The sequence below is a fragment of the Corapipo altera genome, unplaced genomic scaffold (genome assembly GCF_003945725.1).
Source record: "Corapipo altera isolate COAL_440 unplaced genomic scaffold, ASM394572v1 112, whole genome shotgun sequence".
NCBI classification, from domain to species: domain Eukaryota; kingdom Metazoa; phylum Chordata; class Aves; order Passeriformes; family Pipridae; genus Corapipo; species Corapipo altera.
Window position 1 is genome coordinate 4,508,743 of NW_020884899.1, and position 19,046 is coordinate 4,527,788.

The window sequence follows — 19,046 nt, forward strand, 5'->3', positions numbered from 1 at the left end:
GTACCACTGTAGTGAAACCTGTTCATAAAATAATTCTTTCATTATGGAAATCATTAGGCAATTTAAAGGTAAGGGCAGTTTAAGTCTTCCAGCAAATTGCTAATAACCTTTGTCATTATCACAGACAAACATCTACTAGGAAGAGTCCAGTCAGAACCGATCTTGCCTTTAGGACATGGAGGACATTGATTAGATAAGCTACCAAAGCTACTTCCATCCTTATTTTCCACACTTCTTGGCTCTTCGGCTGCAGGTCTTGCCCCAGCCCCTCAAAAACACAGGAGTGTGTGGGGTGAAGGTTTTCTTAGCTAAATCAAAGCCATGGAGTAAATTAGTGACAGACCTGTTTCCTGGCCTCACATCCCTATCCAGCAAGCAGCAGGGTGATGTGCCTAGATAAGATGGCAGTGGTTCAATTCCCACACACTCCTCAGCTGTATCGCAGGGAGCCACTCCTGGAGGGTAAAATGTGCCATAAACTACTGCTGTATCCCCAGGAGGCAGTTCTGTATTTTCCTCACCTGTCTGTTTGCTTCAATATACAGCCCAAGAGTGTTCACTCGGTAGCACAGCCCCTCTTTCATTATATGGACGTAGCAGCGAACTTTTCCTTCGTGGAGAGTTTCAGTCATATCTCCTCTGTGATCATTCCAACACGAGTTATCTGGAGCAGGTTTCAGCAAGCTATTATCTTCCTTTATGAAACTATAAATGTCTGGAGAACACACACATGCATGAAGTTAAGACAGGACTTAATGAAATACTTTCTGAAGAGGAATACCATTAAAATAGTGTTGGTGAAGGGAAATCTTTGTCTCACCTCATCTCAATGGCTGGATACTTAGCAATCATTAACAGATTTTATCACATGTAGTGAGTAAGTGCTTATTTTTATTCTGCAGGTGTGAATCAAGGAATCAGGGCAGATGCAATGTTTTGCCCAAGGTCACACAAGGAGACAGCGGAAATGTTAAAAATAGGTTCCAAGGTCTGAGATCCTGTCCAGTTCCCAGTGCAGGGTGGTTAAGGCTTAGCCTGTTGTCCTATGCAATTTTAGGAACTCCCTCCTAAAATTACATTTTCAAAAACAGATTTATATATCCTGTACTCTGGAAGAAAAAACACAGAGCCCCTAGCTGACTTGTTTATGATTTACATCAAAATAAGGAAGGATAAAAGAATTTATATAATGCATAATACTGTTTGAAAAAGAAATCTCCTAGAATCTTTCTTATCATGAGAAAAAAACCCTAGATCCCCAAACTAGTGTTTCAGGCTAATTCTGTACTCTACTCAATAACTCAGCTGCAGCATATGAACTTTAAAACTTTCACATACCCAAATTTTTGATACTTGTACTGACCTAGGGATGCTTGTTCTCTTTTCTTTTGGTCTTCTTCTTTGTTGTCTAGTCCTTGTTGCAATGATGTGGGAGAAGAGAACTGTTTCCTAACCAGATGTGGAATCAGTTCACTCCGGAGAGATGTGATTGTCCTGGGGAAGGAGATGCACACATGAAGTTCATGAATGCTAAAACTTCCATGTTTTTTTTTTTCTTTGCATAACATTATCAGACATTTTGCACATTTTTCATGAGGATAATCAAAATGCCAGGTATTGCGAGACACTAAGACAATGTCCACTAGTCACATGCTTCCTTAATGCATTAAAATATAAAGAAAGATAGAAAATAAGGAAAAAACTTCATCTTTAGAACTAATTCCCCTATACTTTAACAGAGATACCTATAATTTATTGTAGCACCACACTGCAATTCATACTTGTGTGCAGATGGAATGCAGAAAGTACCAACATTATAATGACAACAACTGAAATTCTCTTTATGTGGCTTAAAAAACTACATCAATTGACATAAAAAGAGAGAATAAAGAGTGTGTAGAGGAAAAACTAAAGCAGCTCCTTTTCTTTGTGACAAAAACATGGAAATGCTCAAGGATATATGAAATATCAGATCCTTAAATTTATGATGCATACATTAATGGTATTCTTGTTCACATGAAACTTCCAGAACATTTTAACGATTCAGTCCTTCTACCATGAGAAATCAGCACATTTTAACTAGTTTAGGTCCTAAGACTTTGATGCTCTTTAGGTGCTCTGATGCAAAACATATCAGTGAATAGAAAGCTTCCAAAGGCTTCAGCTGGCAATAAACCCATCTTCCCTGCCTACAAATTTCAACTTTTATTATACCCATTCTGACATTCCAATACAAGGAGGAAGAGAAAACACAAGGGGTTTTAACCCAAGCTACATATGCCTTAAACAAGGACCCGATCTCTACATTATCTTTACTCTTGCATTGACCTATACATTGCAATGAACCAAGAAAAAACTCTCCTAAATGACAAATATCAGCATAGACAGTCTATTCTACAATGGGATTATAACCCTGTTAATTCAATTTTGACTACGAGAAGATAATTTTATTTTTCAATAAAGTATTTGGGAAAAAACCCAAATCAACAGTTTTTACGGTTGGAGTGCAGTCTTAAAAGAGTTTTATCGTTGTTGTTTCATTATTTTAACGATCTCCATTTAGTTACTGAATTGTGGATTATTTAAAGTAGTACTTGGGAAAATCATGCGGAAAATGAACTCAAACTTGGCACGTGTAAGAGGAAGTGCTGCACTTCAGAGGAAGGATTGGGAGAACCAACACACCAAGCTTGGCTAGAGGAACTCAACAAACAATAACCCACAAAGAAAGAGGAGTTATTTAGAATGGAAAACAGCAAAAGTAGGAACTAACTAATAGGTTAAATTACAAAAGGAAAGTACTAGAATGAGTATCGTGAAAATTATTTTGGTTGGCAAAATCTCTAGCGAAGGGAGACCTTACACAGTTCAAACTTTAAGAAACATCCAGTTCAAAAACCACCCAGGCTCCTGTTCAGGTCAACAACAGCAAAGCAAACCTAAGGACCAAAGCAGTTTTTCCCATCTCTAACTTTGAAGGGAAGACTCAGATGTGATTGCCAGCTCAGCCCTGTGAACAAATACAGTGTGTTCCTTTTTCCTGACAAACTTTTCCTTCAGTCCTCAACAGCAGGTTGTGCCACATCCTCCATCCTGCAGTGCGATGATCAAGCCCACCCCCAGCTCCGAAATTCTGCTTTTATTTTTTTTTATTACAGGCAAGGAAAAAGCTCTACGCCTTCAGCCTCTCCTCCTCCTTGAAAACAAGATTATAATCACCTTCGGATAGCTGAATTTCAGGAACTAATGAAGCAAAACACTTCGTTCTTTAATCACCAAATTTCTCCCTGCTAACCACTTACAGGCGTGCTCTGCCCCGGCCGCCCCGGCCCCGCGCTCCCACACACGTGTGGTTGTGCAGATGGGCAGTTTACTAGCTCACAATGTTTGCCTGCAGCTGTGCCATTCAGCAATGATTTCCTGCTTGGGTTTTATACTTCATCCAAAACCGACAATCCTCTGTTTCCCTCAGAGGCTGGCTATGGCATTTATAAGATATATTACCTATAAAATACCCAAGTATTTGGCAGTCTTAAATAGTCTGATGCAGAGGACAACACAACACGGTAGGAAATGAAAGCAGTGGAAAGGGGGAAAGACAAAAGTTTTGCCTGGTTTTTGATGGTCTAATCTTTCTTGGACAAACTCCTGAGGCTTTCCTGCAATTCTCTGAAGTGCTAGCCACATTCCTTTGCCAAAGGTGGAGCAAATCTCCGGGTCATCCATAAGATGTGGCTCAGAAACACACCCTTCTTACTGGAAAAGGAAAAACAGGAAGGTTCGCCTTTGCTTGCTGTTTAAGCAATTTATATGCAACATTAAAGGAATTTGCCTTTGGAAAATATTAAAAATACACAGTAAGGCCCTCTGTGAGAAAAATTTGAGAATTTTTCGTAACAGATCTTGCAAATTTAGATATACAGTGATAGAGTGAGACTATTATCTGACTGTCAACAGTGGGGGAAACCAAACATCTGGTTGGGACTAGGAAGGAAATTTAAATCAAAGGAGGCACAGGACTGAAGACCCTCCATCAAGAGAGAAAAAAATTAGCAGAGTTTGGAAGAACCAACTGGCCTGTAATCTAGATAATACAGGGGACAACAAACAAAAAAAGGTTCTGGCCTAGTGTGCTAACAATTCTTGCAATCAAATCCTGAACTTCACATACCTATATTAAAAAGAAATGAGCATAAGAGTGCATAGAGTGAAGAAAGCAACCTTTTTTATTCTCTTCAGGTTTTAAAACTTGGATCCCCCTTTTCCTAAAGCTTGTTGTTTTCTTTAGCACCAAGATGTGGAAACGAAATACCCACTGAGATCAACATAAGGAAAAATCTTGTATAACCCGGAGAAAGAAAGTAGAGGGGTGGGTGGAAGGAGAGGAGGGCACACAAAATTTTGGCAGAAATCCAATTCTAAGCCAGTTTGGAGTAAGCATGCTCTTGACACCTCACCACAAAATCCAGACGGTAGAGAGCATAAACATGAACCTGCTTTTGAGAAACACTTGCCAAAATAAATATGTTTTCATAAAATCTAGCCCAAGCAACAAGCCCTTTTCCATGATTTTTCATTCCCTAAACTCTGATTTTCGAAGTTCTGTTTTCACCTCAACAGAGAGTCGTGGGTTTTCAGTTAAACCACCAAAGATGGAGAGTGGCATTAAATGGCTGCTTGTAAATGAAGGGAGGGACATGCACTTTATGTGGCTTCTGCCCTCAGAACAAGAGGAGATGGCAGCAATTTTGAAAGGGGTTGATACTGATCACATTTTAAGCATGTAAAAAGAAGTATCTCTGGGGTGGAATCTGCCATTCACCCAGCAGGTCACAGACAGGAGGTGTTGGCAAGAGATGGTGCACAAGTGGGGGAAATGAAGACAACTGGGCAGTTGAAATTCATGGTGCAAGCGCAAGAAAAAGCTGGGAGTTCAAGAGAAGATTTTTTTAAAAGCAAAAGAACCTTCTGGAAAAGTCTCTATTAAATGTACCTAAGGGCTCAGAGCACACATCAGTCACTCGCAGTCAGCTATGCAGACTGCAGACTCAGACCCAGGCATTATAAACCTAGAATATTCAAGGTTGATTTTATTTAAAACCTAAAACATTAAGGCACAAAAATGGATATTTGGACAGACAACTATAATTTTACCAAGTACTGTTATTAACAGAGAGACATAACTAAACCTTTGGAATCCCTTTACCCCTGGTCTCTGTGCACTGCTATGTATTCCCAGTGTTTCTGGGATTTTTACATCTCAGCAAAGGCAGAAATAAGGCTCATACTAAATTAAAAGTTTTACTTGTGAAGAACATTAGGTGAAAACATGCTAGATCTTTAAGTTTCATATTTAAACACAGTTATGCAGAGGCTTTCAGTGACTTTTAACCATAAATAAACTTACAATCGTCTGTGATATGGTAGAATTAAATTTGTATCTATGTATATTATATTATATTACATTACATTATGGCCCACAGAGGGCCAACTTTTACTTGTTGCTGAAATGCAACTGCCTCTGGGATGAAGGGAAGCTTATTGAAACTTCAGCAAGAAATGAAGAACAATGTAGCCAACTGAAACACAAGAAGAGTTTTGGGGAAAAAACCTAATACTGACCACTTAAAAAAAGCAAAACGTATTCCCCAATTATGCTTCAATGGGCTGTGATTTCTGCTCTTAGACATATGTATTACTGGAGACTCTGTCTGTCATATGACACAGAAAATAATGGTTCTGTGGTAAAGAGAAAAATTTCGTAAAGTATTTTATAATAATAGAAGAGTCTACTTAAGACTAAATTTAGGTGAGCTTGCCCAAGTCTAGGTACCAGTAGGTGCTGTTTGGCTTGGCCCACAGCAGGAAAGGGAGCATCCACAGCTTTTACTTCCTGCAGTTAGTTCTCACCAGCTTTGGACACCCTGAACACAAGTGTCAGTTCCATTTACCGGCTGTCATTCATTTTCATTTTCCATGTTTAATGTTAAACACCAGAAAATAGTATTAATGAGTATTAGCATTTTAATATCCTCCCTGCTTTATTAATCTGTGATGAAGCATGAAATCTACCACTGTTGCCAGCACCCACCTGTGAAATCTGCTGTTACCCTCCACGGAGAGTTGCAGGGGGCCTCCCTTGCTACCATCCTTAGCACAATCAGCTACACCTACAGGTGCAGAGTGTGTTTGTGATTCCCCACTACAAACAAGCAGATCATTAGCCCTTCTATACCTATTTTTGCCTTTTTTTTTTATTATTTTGTAACAGGTAAATGTTAGCTCTTGTACAGCTATGCAAGCGTACACTGGGTTGGGTTCTGATCTTAGCTCCATGGCCTTCAACAGAGATTCTTCAGATCACATCAAAAGGAGAACATGAGGCTGTACTTCAGACTGGTGCTCATAATTAATGTTAGAAATGTATACATAAATACAACTAAACAAATCCTAAGGCAAATTACAGTTTTGGCCAGAAAGAAGTTGCATGTTTATGCAGAACAATAAAGATGTAAGAAAAAGGGAGGGAGGAAGAAAAAAAAAAAAAGAGGGTGTGTTGGAAGAAAGAGAAAAGTTAATTCTGAACCCTGTAGGTACATAGTTCATGGTTCTCATCGCTTAAAGGATAAAGCCAAATAACATTTAAAAATTCCATGTAAGCTGGGAGCTCTCTTGTTGAATCTCAACGTTATTTTCTCCTGATCCTTTGATGGAGATTAAAAATTTCCATGTGAATACAAAGAAAGAAACAACAGTTACTCTGAGATTTTTTCCCCCGAGCATTTAATGCTCCAAACTAGAGCAGCTAGCCACCATTCCCATCTCCTCCCCCCTCCTTAAAGAAAAAAAAGTCAACTCACTTTGAAGAAAAGACAAAACAGGGTCAGGGCAAGGGGGATTAGGGAAATGATATTTATATCATGGACCAAATTAAAATGTCAATGCAAGAGGCAGGCAAACAGCCCTTGCCACACATATACACCAGGCATGTTTCCTCAAGGAAACAGGAAAGAGATTTGAAAAGAGTTAATGCAGTCCTGAGTTAATACCACCTGCCTCAGACTCAACACCACTTAAAAGACAGTGTTTGGGTCCATTTCCCACAACGTGGTTTTAACAAGCTCAATGGAAAAAGCAATTACAGGCCTTTTCCCCTTCTTCTCACTGATTCACTACTAAAAATGCTGGAATTTCTGAGACATGCTAAGAATGTGCAGAAAGCACGGAAGGGTTACATACAAAAGGAAAAAAAATCAAATGATAAACTTACAAGGTGTGCCACATCCCTGCAGAAGGCGAATTCTGTCCTTATATCTTGCAATAATCCTTTTGCCTTTGCTTGGTGCACCCAAGACCAATTATAATACAGGAAAACTCCAAAGCAACCAGGCAAGCTAATAAACTACCAGGCAGTTACTTGTGCCTAATTCAATAACCTGCAACACCCATCATACCATCAAACATCTGTTATATCTTGCTGTGTTTTATTTGTCCTGTTCTACTCTCAAAATTTCTATCACAAAAAGAGTAAATATATTTATCCCCGTCCCTCAATTTCACAGTAATTAATTATTTGTCAGCGTCTCTTTTTATTTTTGGAGCTAAAAGCCTACGGAGAAGACAAGGAAACTTTGAGAAATGTTCTACTAAAAGGTAATTCCACATGACTGCAGTTGTGCTTCGTTTGTCTTTCCATACTATTTTCTAACTACAGCGTTCAAGTCTGACAGCAACACAGTCCCAACGCTCACGAGAGTGTGTGTGACTCATTCAAAAGCCATTACACGGCAAGCCAGTAAAACTGCACAGCTCTGCTTTGCAGGCTCGAGTTTATGAATGACTTCCCAAAACTGCAGAATCACCACCAAAACCCCGCGTTCCGGATGATGGAGGAAAAGCAGAAGACACGCGAGTGGCAGTCACAGACACGGCAACAGGGAGAGGATCCAGATCAAAGTATGAAGGGGATGGTATGGATGCAAACCACATGAAAAGCTGTTCTCAAGTTCCACCAAGTCTGGATGCAGTTAAAGGAGCAGGGATCTAACTTCCACTTCTGCCAAAAAGCCCTTTGGGAAACAAGGCAGCTTTCTGAAAAATTGACCACAGAAATTAAAACTCCTCAATTACATACTCAAATCCTTTGAAAGCGTGCACACACTCAGCTCAGGTCATCTAAGTAACCTTAACTCTGCCCTCTTGCCAAACAGCCAGGAACACCCCACAGCTCCCAACTAATACGGCTTTTGCATGGGAATGCCAGCAAGTTTAGACATTTTTAGAACTTCTCTCTGACCAAAAAGTCTCTGAGGCCGTCGGAGGCCACCCAGGGTGTTTGGCAGGTTGTGCACGCTGCTGAGGAATGGATCTCATTCATTCCCAGACAGCATCCCATTCTTCTAAAACAAGCGCACCTGCAACAAACGTGATTCCTTGCCAGAACTCATCTTTCCCCATTCTCTCCCACCTCCGCCTTTGCAGCCATCTGTGTCTGAGTTACCAACTTTTTTCTCAGTGCCTTAGAAATCAGGCTCCTTCTCTGAAAGAGAAACAGAGGCATTCTGATAATATGCCTAAACAAACACGCTATACAGTGCATTTGTTGACACATATCCATAGACCGATGAATTACGTAAACTTAAGGTGGGTAATTATATATTTAGATAAACTGACAAACACTTCAGACTTGTCTGCATAAGACATGTCAGAAAATACAGACATGGCTGTAGCTTCACATGGGCAACCTCTTTCACCCCACTCCACTGAGACTGCATTAAAGGCACTGTAGATGTCCACATCACTTTGCTGTTTCTCCATGCAGGTACAGCGTTTGGACTTAATTCTTGGTTTGATTTAACAACTGAGAGACAAACAGGAAGCTCTGGTGTGTAATTTAGTCCTGCTTCCACCTGTACCAGCACCATTTCTACACCCTTCTCCACAGCAATCATTCTACCTTAATAAATTCCTATCCTCTCCATTGATTACTAACCCTTGCTCCACTTCTCCCTGTAGGACAACTCTTCTGTTCTTTTTACCATGGCATTTGCAACATGATCTTCTGTCTGTGATAAGACTAAACTTTTTTTTGGTCTTCACTTTATCCTTTATTGAAGAACTTTAAGAGAAAGTTTTTTGGCCAATGAATCCCATCTCCTCTTTTTCACGAGCCTGCTTTTATTCATAATGTTCTTTCCAGATGGTATTAATCCATAAAAGTTTGGTGTAAAATGGTGTGTGGGCTATAGTTCATCTCTGCATCTTTGATTTAGGGAAATGTCCCTCCTTCTCTCCATTCAGGTCTTGAACTTCTTCAAAATCAGCAACTTAACTAGACAGCACTCGGCATTTCCCACAGACTATTTAAAATGTTATACTCCCTTTTTTATTTTTTCACTTTAAGAAATTTGCAGTTGCTCTTCTTTGATTCAAGACTGTTCTAAGATCAGCCCTTACCTCACACTCCAGCTATTTATCACATTCAAAATGGAACTCAGAACACTACTACTGAATGAATGACAGTTTACTGACTTAAAGAAGATAGTTCTTAGCTACTCCATTCATGCATGTATGCCCTATCATCATTGGTAGCATTTATTCTCCCTTCTATTCTAACTTCTATATGAAGTTAAAATATCCTGATAATTCAATGCAATAATAAAGTCAGCAACAGTGTTACAGACATCTTTATTATTGTTCATGTTTCATTTGACTGGCTAAGGCACAATGAAATTTAACACTGAACCTACACCTAGAATACAAAAACTATGAGGGATGTGGAATACTAGGAAAACAATTATTGTTTTCTCTCTTTACCAAAAGTTCAACCTGTCAGTAAAAGGGGACTCAGCATTTCAGAAGAATGAGTCAGTGACTGAGGTGGTGTGGAAGAAGAGATATTTAGAAGCAAAACAGAGAGGCGAAGAAAGGAAAAGATTATCTTAAAAATTCTTGAAAATTGTATATTCAGATCATCTGAGTAGAAAATACAAGGGAATAATGTTTTCCACTGCAAGAGAAATTTTTGTGATATCATAATATTGTATCCTCACAGGGAGATGTCCAGCAAGGTAAGATAGTAACTTCACCCAAAGTATTATCTTACATGCAAGTACTGTTGGGCAGAGAAAATGGACTGCACCAATAAAAGAATGCAAAAGAATACTGTCCAAGTGATGATCATTAAAGGGGAAAAAAAAGGAGGATAAAAGTGCACAACGATGGGTCAAAGATTCATAATTTCTCCTTGGTTCCAAATCCACATCTTGTAAGAAGGCAAAAGTCAACTTGACTGAAGGCTACCCAAGGAAACTGAAACTGCATCAAACAGTGGAAAGAACAGTTAACAATTTTTAATGTTTATTATCAGATCAGAACAAGCCCAGCTGAGGCCACCAAGAGGGCCAGGAGCACATGACGCAGGAGGAGAAGCAGGGGGAGCTGAGTTTGTTCAGTGTGGAGAAGGGAAGGCTGCAGGGGAATCTGATTACAGTTTTCCACTACCACAAGTGAAGTGATACAGAAGACAGCCTGACTTTTCCAAGAGGTGCACAGTAAAAAGGGCAAGAGGCAACAAATGCAAGCTGCAACAAGGGAAATTCCAGTTGGGACATAAAGAAAACAACTTTTCAGTGAGTGGTACAGTCCTGGGACAAGGCCCAGTCTTCATCCTCAGAGATTTTCGAAACTCAACTGCAAAAAAAAACCCCTGAGCAACACAAAAGTTAGACTTACTTGAGCAGGAGGTTGGACTAGAGACTGCTTGCTATACATCCCTCCCAGTCTAAATATTTCTATGATCCTATAACTGAATGACCTTTTTCATGCCCTCCCTAAATTCCTTTTTTTAGGGAATCCAAAGTGTTGTAAATCACAGTCAGAGAACAAAATTAACACATTTTAACTTTTACATCATAAAAACATTTTCATTAGGAGCAGCTTGCATGCACAGAATGCTGTGCTGCAACCAAGTGTGCTTCCACTATCTCAGGCACGTGGCCACTATGGCATATCATGGTCTCACAGAAAGGTTTGCAGTTCTTCAGGAAGTTGATCAGCTCCAGTTCAGCACATCCAAAGATATGTCTGCTCCCAGGCAGGTTGCTAACAGGAAAAGGAATTGTATTTCTTACAGAAGACATTTGCTGAAAATCGTAATGTGTTTAAATCTGGTTAGGATCATTAGGGTTTTTTCCCCTGAGGTTTCAGGAGTGAGCTTGATTGGTACCATGGAAAGATGATAACAGTAATGATACCCCAGAGGAGGAGGACATCAACAAATTTCAAATCTTGGCATTTCTACTGGGGAGCAGGGAAAGCTCCAACAGCTGGATATGTTTGACAAGGAAAGGAAATGGGAAAGATGAATTGCCATTTCACATTCTAATAGATTAAATGCACTAAGAAAGAACTCGGGTTAGGTTAGTTGTTTCCCTTCCCCTCCTCCCCTTTTTCTTTTCCTTGTTTGGAAAGCCACAATCTATTTGCCCTGTCTTCACACAGTATACTTCCTGTAGGAGCTATTTGTTTATTTATCCGTTTTAATCACAAGGAAAGTATTCATTATAAAATCTCTCTTTACAGCAAAAGAGAAACCTTCCAGCCACACGGCTGACACATGTTAACTCGCAGGTATTCACAGAGCAGGTTCTGTTTTAAGCCATCTTTCAGGCAGCCACACAAAGACCACCAAAGCTGGGTGTTCAGCTCTGCCAGACCTCCCCCAGCCAGCAGCCCTTGCCAGGAAACACAGGTGACAGCCTGAATGATAAAAAGGCATTTAGAGGGGAAAAAGAAAAAATGCACTGGTTTAGTCTGGGCAGCACCTTAATATAAACCTGCAGGGGCCTTTGTGTACAGCATAGCACACAGCCATCCAAGCAGGAGCTCCAGAGCCAGTCACTCACACCTCCAGTTTCCAAAGATCTCACACTGCCCTGCCATTTATCGGGGAGGAGAAGGGTAGCTCCACTGCAGCTCTTTTCAGGGCAACAGATCTCAGAACACAGCACTGAGACAGCAAACTTTCCTCTCCCCTCCTAGTGCTGGCCCTGTGAAGGCTTTCTGGACACAGTGGAGGGGAGCTGAGCAGAGAAGCGTGCTCTGGGATTGCAGCTGAAGCAGCTTGGAACGGCAGAGCGCTATGACCTCACACAATTTGCTCTTATTTATTTCAGCAGTTTAAAAAAAAAAAAAAAATCCAGTGTTTAACTTCGTAAACAAATCATACTGACTTTGGCTATAAAGTTTACTGCAAATTTGCTCAGTTCAGAAAAGAGTTTCTCTACTGGCAAATTCTGGCAGGCAGCTCTCCAGAACTGCGGAAGAGTTGATTTGTTTTCTTAGCTACAGCTCAGCCTCTCACGGGATGCACCCCAAGAGAAGAGCTCCCCAGGGAAAGTGGATTTCCCTGGTGGCAAGCAAGATATTAGCACTCAGCATTCCCAGGACAAGGCATTGCAAATGCTTAGTCAGACCTTTTGAAGTGACCACAGTGCTGCTGTTTATTATTCTTGCCTTTCCAGTACCGCCCATCTTCCTGCTGGCCACAGGCAGAGCTGCCCACTTCCCAGGTGACTGTACCAGGGAAATGGTGGCTTTTTCTACACCCAGCAACTCAGAAGGACCAGATTCAGGACAAAATGCTGATTCGCAAAACACATTACTAAACACAATAAAATTTTACCTTGCTTTTAGGGGGAAGAGGGGTGGGGAAAAAAGAGGGAAGGACACCACAAAAGCACGTGAAATGTCCTTATGTATAAGAGGAAGATGTGTGTTGTCAACTTAGTTTTAGATATACTGACACAGTCTTTTGAAAGGAAGTCCAAAGATCTTCTTATGTCAGAAAATGCATGAGCCACTCTGAAGAGCAACAGAGAACCCAGAACATCTGAGCAAACACACAGTGGCACCTGCCTTCACCAAACCTGAGACAACCAGTGTTCAGTGGTGGTGCAACTCGGGTGGTTATAGATACATTGCCCAGCATTTCCTGTTGTAAGTTTCTGTCTTCATCTGTTTGTAAACTTTGCCAAAGTGTAACTATTTTGGCAGAAATTACCTATGCCAGGTGTTTGCCTCAAGCTGATTATTTTTTGGATAGCTTCATCAAAAATGTCTCAGCTATTTCCAAGAATAAAATTATGGAAAAAACCTTTGTTTTGACCAGAGTAAAATATTTCATCTGCTCTGTTGAAAAGCTCTTGCACTTCCATGCTTGTAATTTGGCACAGGGTTGTCTTTTCATTGGGGCGTTACATTTATAAACAGAAAATGTGCCCATACTACATCAAGCTAAGTCTGAAAAAACACTGTTTGCACATGTTTGGAAGAGACCTGTTTTGCAGCTAATTTTTTTTACTTCTAAAAGGTATAAGTCCTTCTATATTGGGCATGCTCCATTCTCTTTTCTGCAGGGTAACATGTACTACTCCATAGAGAAACAGAATATGCTCCAGGCCAAGGTTACAAATGCTGAGCTGGATATTCTTTGAAGTTTAGAGCATCCCATCTCCCTCTGGCAGCTGACCTGAAAGTGATAAATCTATGTTGATAACAGCTACTTCATTAGCAGGAGTCACAGTAGCCTTGCTGATTAATTCTAAAAGTGTCATATATAAAAATATATATACACATACTTAAAAGAATATCAAGGTAACAGTTTGGGCACTCAAATTAAGAAAAGCTATAAACATGTTGCTTATACCTTTTTTAAGAACTCATGTGTGTACATTATGACACAACCCTTAAAAACACACCTACTTTTCCTCTCTCCCCAGTCTCAGTCTCTTCTTCCCCCAGTGCAAAGATGGACTATGCCCTGAGGATGAATCATGGTTGTGTAATGAGGCAGAAGAATGACTGGCTCATTTGTTAGAACATGTGTGTTAAATGTACAAGGCAGAGGGCTGTGAGGGGAGAAGAGAACTGCTAAGATGTAAGGCAAATGAATGATGCCTGAAGAACTGATTTTTAAAATTTTTTTTTGTAATTCTCTTCTGTCAGAGGATATTACAGATACTGTAATCTAATTTCTGCAGTTTGCCACCGATTGTGTGCTTTTGATTTTATCAGTGTCATCCCCTGTAACAGTTATCATCAATGGAAAACATTTTTTTCAACATTATGAGCTCTCTATATAACATTAAGGATTGAAAAATGGCATACTTAAGACAAAGATGCTTCAAACTTCAGCTCTTGTGTACCCTGGTTTCCCCCTTTAAGAAGGGGAAAAACTACTGCTTCGCTAATAGGGGTGCTGGAAAGATAGTTAATGAAGTGTGTGCAGGGCATTACAGTATCAGTGATGAGCACCAAGAATCCAAAAGCAAAGTATTTACCTTATCTTCAGAACAGGGTTTAAACAGTGAGTAAGGCTGGCGGCCTTCACTTGAACTATAGAAGTTACAAATAATATTGAACAGTATCTCCTTCAGTAAATATCTCAGGCAACAAATGAAGCACTGGTCACAGAGTGGAAAAAACCCCTCAAAACAACATACAGAGTCACGTAACTGGAGACTGTACCATAATACAGGATAAATACAAAAGCAAAAAGTTGCACGGGGAGCATCAGCTGTGGCACTTCCTAACTGCCAAGTGCTTATATTTACAAAGTTAGTATTTTGAAATGTAGCTTTTTGTATGCTCAACCTGTAACTAAGGTCTGATTAGCATATTCCTGACAGGCTCTGCACTGATGAAATTCGTGAAAAGTGATTTTGGGGAGGCAACTTAATAAGTAGGACCACATACTGCCTTGCTTTAGGCAGCCTTGATCTGGCTTTAGACTTTCAAGTCTACCTCAATGAGGTGGAATTCTTACACATATTACAAATGCTGTCATCTATACCTGCACAACTGACTGCAGGCACAATGCCATTCCTGCATACATATATTATAAATGCATATTACATATGCTCTCTAGCATATTCACAGGATGTATATAGAGACTTAAATTTCCAAACCAAGTTTGAAGTTTCCATGTTAAAACTTTACAAGGAAAGGGGTTGCTCTATATCTGTCTGTCCCCCTCCCACCCTCCCCTGAACGAGTTATCTTATTTCACCAGGCTACAGCTTTAGAAAGATTGTGGAAAAGCAGAACACAAGCTACAATGCAATTTCACTTCGATCACATTTCTCCTGGTAGCAGCTTTGCCGGGATTGCTGGCAATCCAACTGTCAGCACACAGTAAAGAAGTATCAGTGCATGTCTGTGCAACACGCCGGGCTCACACGGCACAGGCCTAGATCCTGCCCTCCATTACACATGAAGTTCACAGGGGAAAGGGAATAAGGACTCTGTTCTTCCATCTGCCCTGAATGCAGCAGCGAGGCAGGATTCCAACCTAGCACTCAGGAGAGTGCCAAAAAAGGGACTGGCTACTGTGCTGGCTGCCACCCCAGGGCCCCAGGGGTGTGAGGCCCGCCAGCTGTGGGGTGGAGCCGTGCCCCCAGCCAGCTACAGCCTCTGCTTCTGTCTCGCTGCTGGCTCAGCTCGTGGAACGACCGCTTTAAGAAAAGCAATACTGTGCAGTTCATCGTGCAGTGCAGGTGTTCACCTTCAACTATCCCTGCCCTGTGCTGGCAGAGCACCTCCGGCAGCACACACGGCCTGTGCTCGCCCGCCTTCCCACGCCACAAGGCGCAGCACCTATGGAATCCTTGGGCTGGCTTTACTCTGGAAAAGGAAATGCTGAGGAAACTAAAGCTCTCACCTAAATACAGGGAGATCAGATTTTTAACTGACTTCCCTCCCGTGCAGAGGTGTGATACAACTCCACAGACTCTCTACCGAGGCCAACCTCAGCGACTCTAACTTCACTGATGCAGAAAGGAACCTGGAGAAGAACCAAAGGTCTCTGATAAAACATACCAAGGACAGGACAGCTACCACAAGCTGAAAATTCAGGCCAAACAAGAGCTGCTTCACATTTAGGTCACAGTCCCTGTTCAGACAGGATGAATACAGCTGGTAGCAGGGTATGGTCCGTGATTCTTGTGAATCTAATGGGAACACACCCAGAAGTCACCAGTGTCAGGTATCCACTCTGGATGCAGGGATGGAGACGTCCATCCGAGGGCAAAGCTCCCAGTGCTCTAACTGGCACCCCTGTGCAGAGGCTGCCAATGCAATGCAGCTGATCAACCTACCCTGGTGACACAGAAGTGGGGAAAGAATGGAAGGAACAAATTCCAACTGTAGGAAATAAACTGCCGTGGGCAAGAATTTCTTAGGCTGTTGCCCAAGCCATGGTGGAGCCATAAGCGTTTGACCTTGGTAGATTTGGAGAGGGTAGGACCCTTGCACACTTGATTTCGCTAGGATCCACTGCTGAACTGGTGGATGAATAATGGAGATTTAACTGACAAAATGCATTTTTTCCTCCTATGAAACAGAAAAAAGTTTCATTTTTGAAAAATAAATTCCCCAGATTTAAGTAACATTAGGGGCATCATATTATTTTTGTCTGGACATACATATTTGAGGAGGTTCTAATAAACAGAACATTTCCTCTGACTTTTACTCAAAGGCACTAGCAAGCTCCGCCTTTTAAAAGTTTGATTTGCTATACTGCAATAAAACTTCAGGCAGGATAATCTACTATTCAGGTTTTTTAAAATAGTTCATAAAATCTATTAAAGGACTACAAACTGAGCTACAGGCTACCAAACAGTATTTTGATCTCTCCTAACATCCCTCATCATAGAATCTCACTGCTGCCAAACAAACACTGATTATTTTCCAAACAGTCCCACCCAGAAGAGGAAACAAGTGCACAGAAAAATCAAGGTATCTATCTGTCTAGTACCACAAAGACAGACAGTGGCCAAGCTGATGAAAAAAATCTTAGTATCACTTCATCTTGGAGGTGAGTATCCAGCCTTTTTCCAAAGCTGTCACACAACAAATAGAAATACAATGCATGTATTAATCTGACTGCAATTTACCCTTACAGGTGCAGCTACATTCTACAAACTACAGTACAAACTACATTCACCCACGGAGAGCTTGATGGAACACTTGGCAGCTAAGCTGGGACTCACTGAAGAAGAAACAGATCCCACATAGATAACCACATGAGTTTTCATGTAATGCTTTGACCTGGCAGTAATCATAATTTTCCTCTTCAAAAGCCAGTTGTAGCATCTGAATTTTTTTACTGCTGGTCAACACCTTTTCGGCTTTTGTATGTCAGAAAAACATTTGAAAAAATGTAAATGCTTCACTGCGCTACAAACAATGAAAAAAGGTGTTCTGCCTGCCATCAAACCCCGCTGTTAAAATATTAACACAATGTAAATATTGTAATATTGAGGAAGTACACTGTGTCAGTACTTCCTGGCACTGTACAAGAGCTTCACTGTTCACTTCAGTCCCTGCTGTTAGTTTTAAACACACACAACTTAAACAAGGCATCTGAGCTTCTCCAGTCCTGGTGCGGAATTTCAGAGAGGCAAAATCTTACTGTAGGTTCTCTCTAGACTAAAAACCAAAGTATTAAAAAGAATCCTTAAACCCAAATAACTATGTAGATGTCAGTACTTCTGAGGCAAAAATGATCCACAGGGTCTTTCAAAAGTCTTGCCATATTACTGCCAAACATGGAAAGATCACTGGGTATGCACTGTCCTCCCCTTCCTCAGAGAAGAAAAACAAGCTGCAAATGCCCACTGATGCCAGAAGTCTGAAAGCCTAAGTTATTCCTCATGGCAAAAGTCCCATTCCCCAGATTTGCCAGTTAAGCACATTACTTGCAATTGACTCTCTCAATTGACTGAATAAGCAGCATTTGTGTAATAAAGGGAATGAAGCAGATACCTGCCATTACTAAGCCAGATGTTGCTATCAGGTCTTAAGAAATGCTGCCTAGCTGCTGTAAATATCTATTTGCCATGGAGGTGTCACAGAAAAGCAGCACAGGCTCAAAAAATAGTGAAGACAGAGAATGACCTCGCTGTAGAAAACAAACAAACAAAAAACCCCAATCGGTCATAGTTGCAAAAAATCCAGTAGACTTGTTCTTTGGGGACCTGGGGGAAACTGGAAGAGTTAAGAGCAGGATGTCACTCTGCTGGCTTTGGTTAATGAAAGGTAAAATCCTGACTGACAAAGATCTCACCAGTTTCAACTGAAAAAGTACAAAGCCTTGAAATCTGAAGTTACCACTATTACTCAGACATATCTGATAAAGACCATCCTTGTCCCACAGATCTAAATTCAAAACTACCAGAATGAACTACCAGGGAAAAATAACCGAATGTGTGAAATGTCTAATATTCCAGAAATGTCTAATACCAGTAAAACTACATGGCTAGGATTTCAAGAAACGAGTCCTACGTATTGTATGACAAAGGAAAAGTGTAAGTGCTGCTTCATGCTACCACAGGAAACACAAGAATTCCAAACCGTCACCAGCTTTCTGAAATATGCTGAATATATGGTTTATTCCAGGTTTAAGGCATCTGCTGCTCCTGAAGCTTTCTCATCTTTCCTACATGTTTCTGTACACGAATGTGAACTAAAATAACTTGTACAATGCCCTCATGTACCAATCAAAGTATTGGATAAGCCTTATTCTTATGCATGGTTAAGAAATTGCTCTAGAGGTTAACACAGATTTTCCACTTAATTTTAACCCACAGATCCTTATTCTGGAAGAGCTCTTTCAGTCATGTATCCAGCTGCATCACAAGATTTGTATATGGTCAAGACTAACATAAATCTCCCACCCTCAATGTTTTTTCACATGTCAGTTTATCTGCTAAGAAAATGCACTATGAACACAACACTTAGCCCCCGTATCTTTCATCTTACTTAAAAGGGGAGAAAACTCTTGAGAGCTCAGTGAGCATTCAGTATATATAATAGGCATGAGAGGGCTATAAAAAGTCTAGGAACAAGACATTATTCCAAAACTGAACTACTTACTGTGAGGGGGGTTGTTCATTTGTTTGTTTTTTAAAGATAAACATGGGGGGGGTTGCCTGTTTCATGAAATATTATAGCTAAGATCCTTCTCCACTTCCATAAATGGATGG

At 40.6% G+C, this 19,046-nt stretch overlaps 1 protein-coding gene across 1 annotated transcript in view; it reads right to left on the reverse strand.

The window, feature by feature from the left end:
- EIF2B3 (eukaryotic translation initiation factor 2B subunit gamma) overlaps window positions 1-19,046 on the reverse strand; it is a 100,016-nt gene that overhangs the window by 30,442 nt on the left and 50,528 nt on the right. Inside the window, exons 6-7 of the mRNA XM_027649198.1 lie at window positions 1,364-1,494; window positions 522-715 (exon numbers count right to left, since the gene is read on the reverse strand). Coding sequence (XP_027504999.1) covers window positions 522-715; window positions 1,364-1,494 — 325 coding nt within the window. The remainder of the gene's footprint in view (window positions 1-521; window positions 716-1,363; window positions 1,495-19,046) is intronic.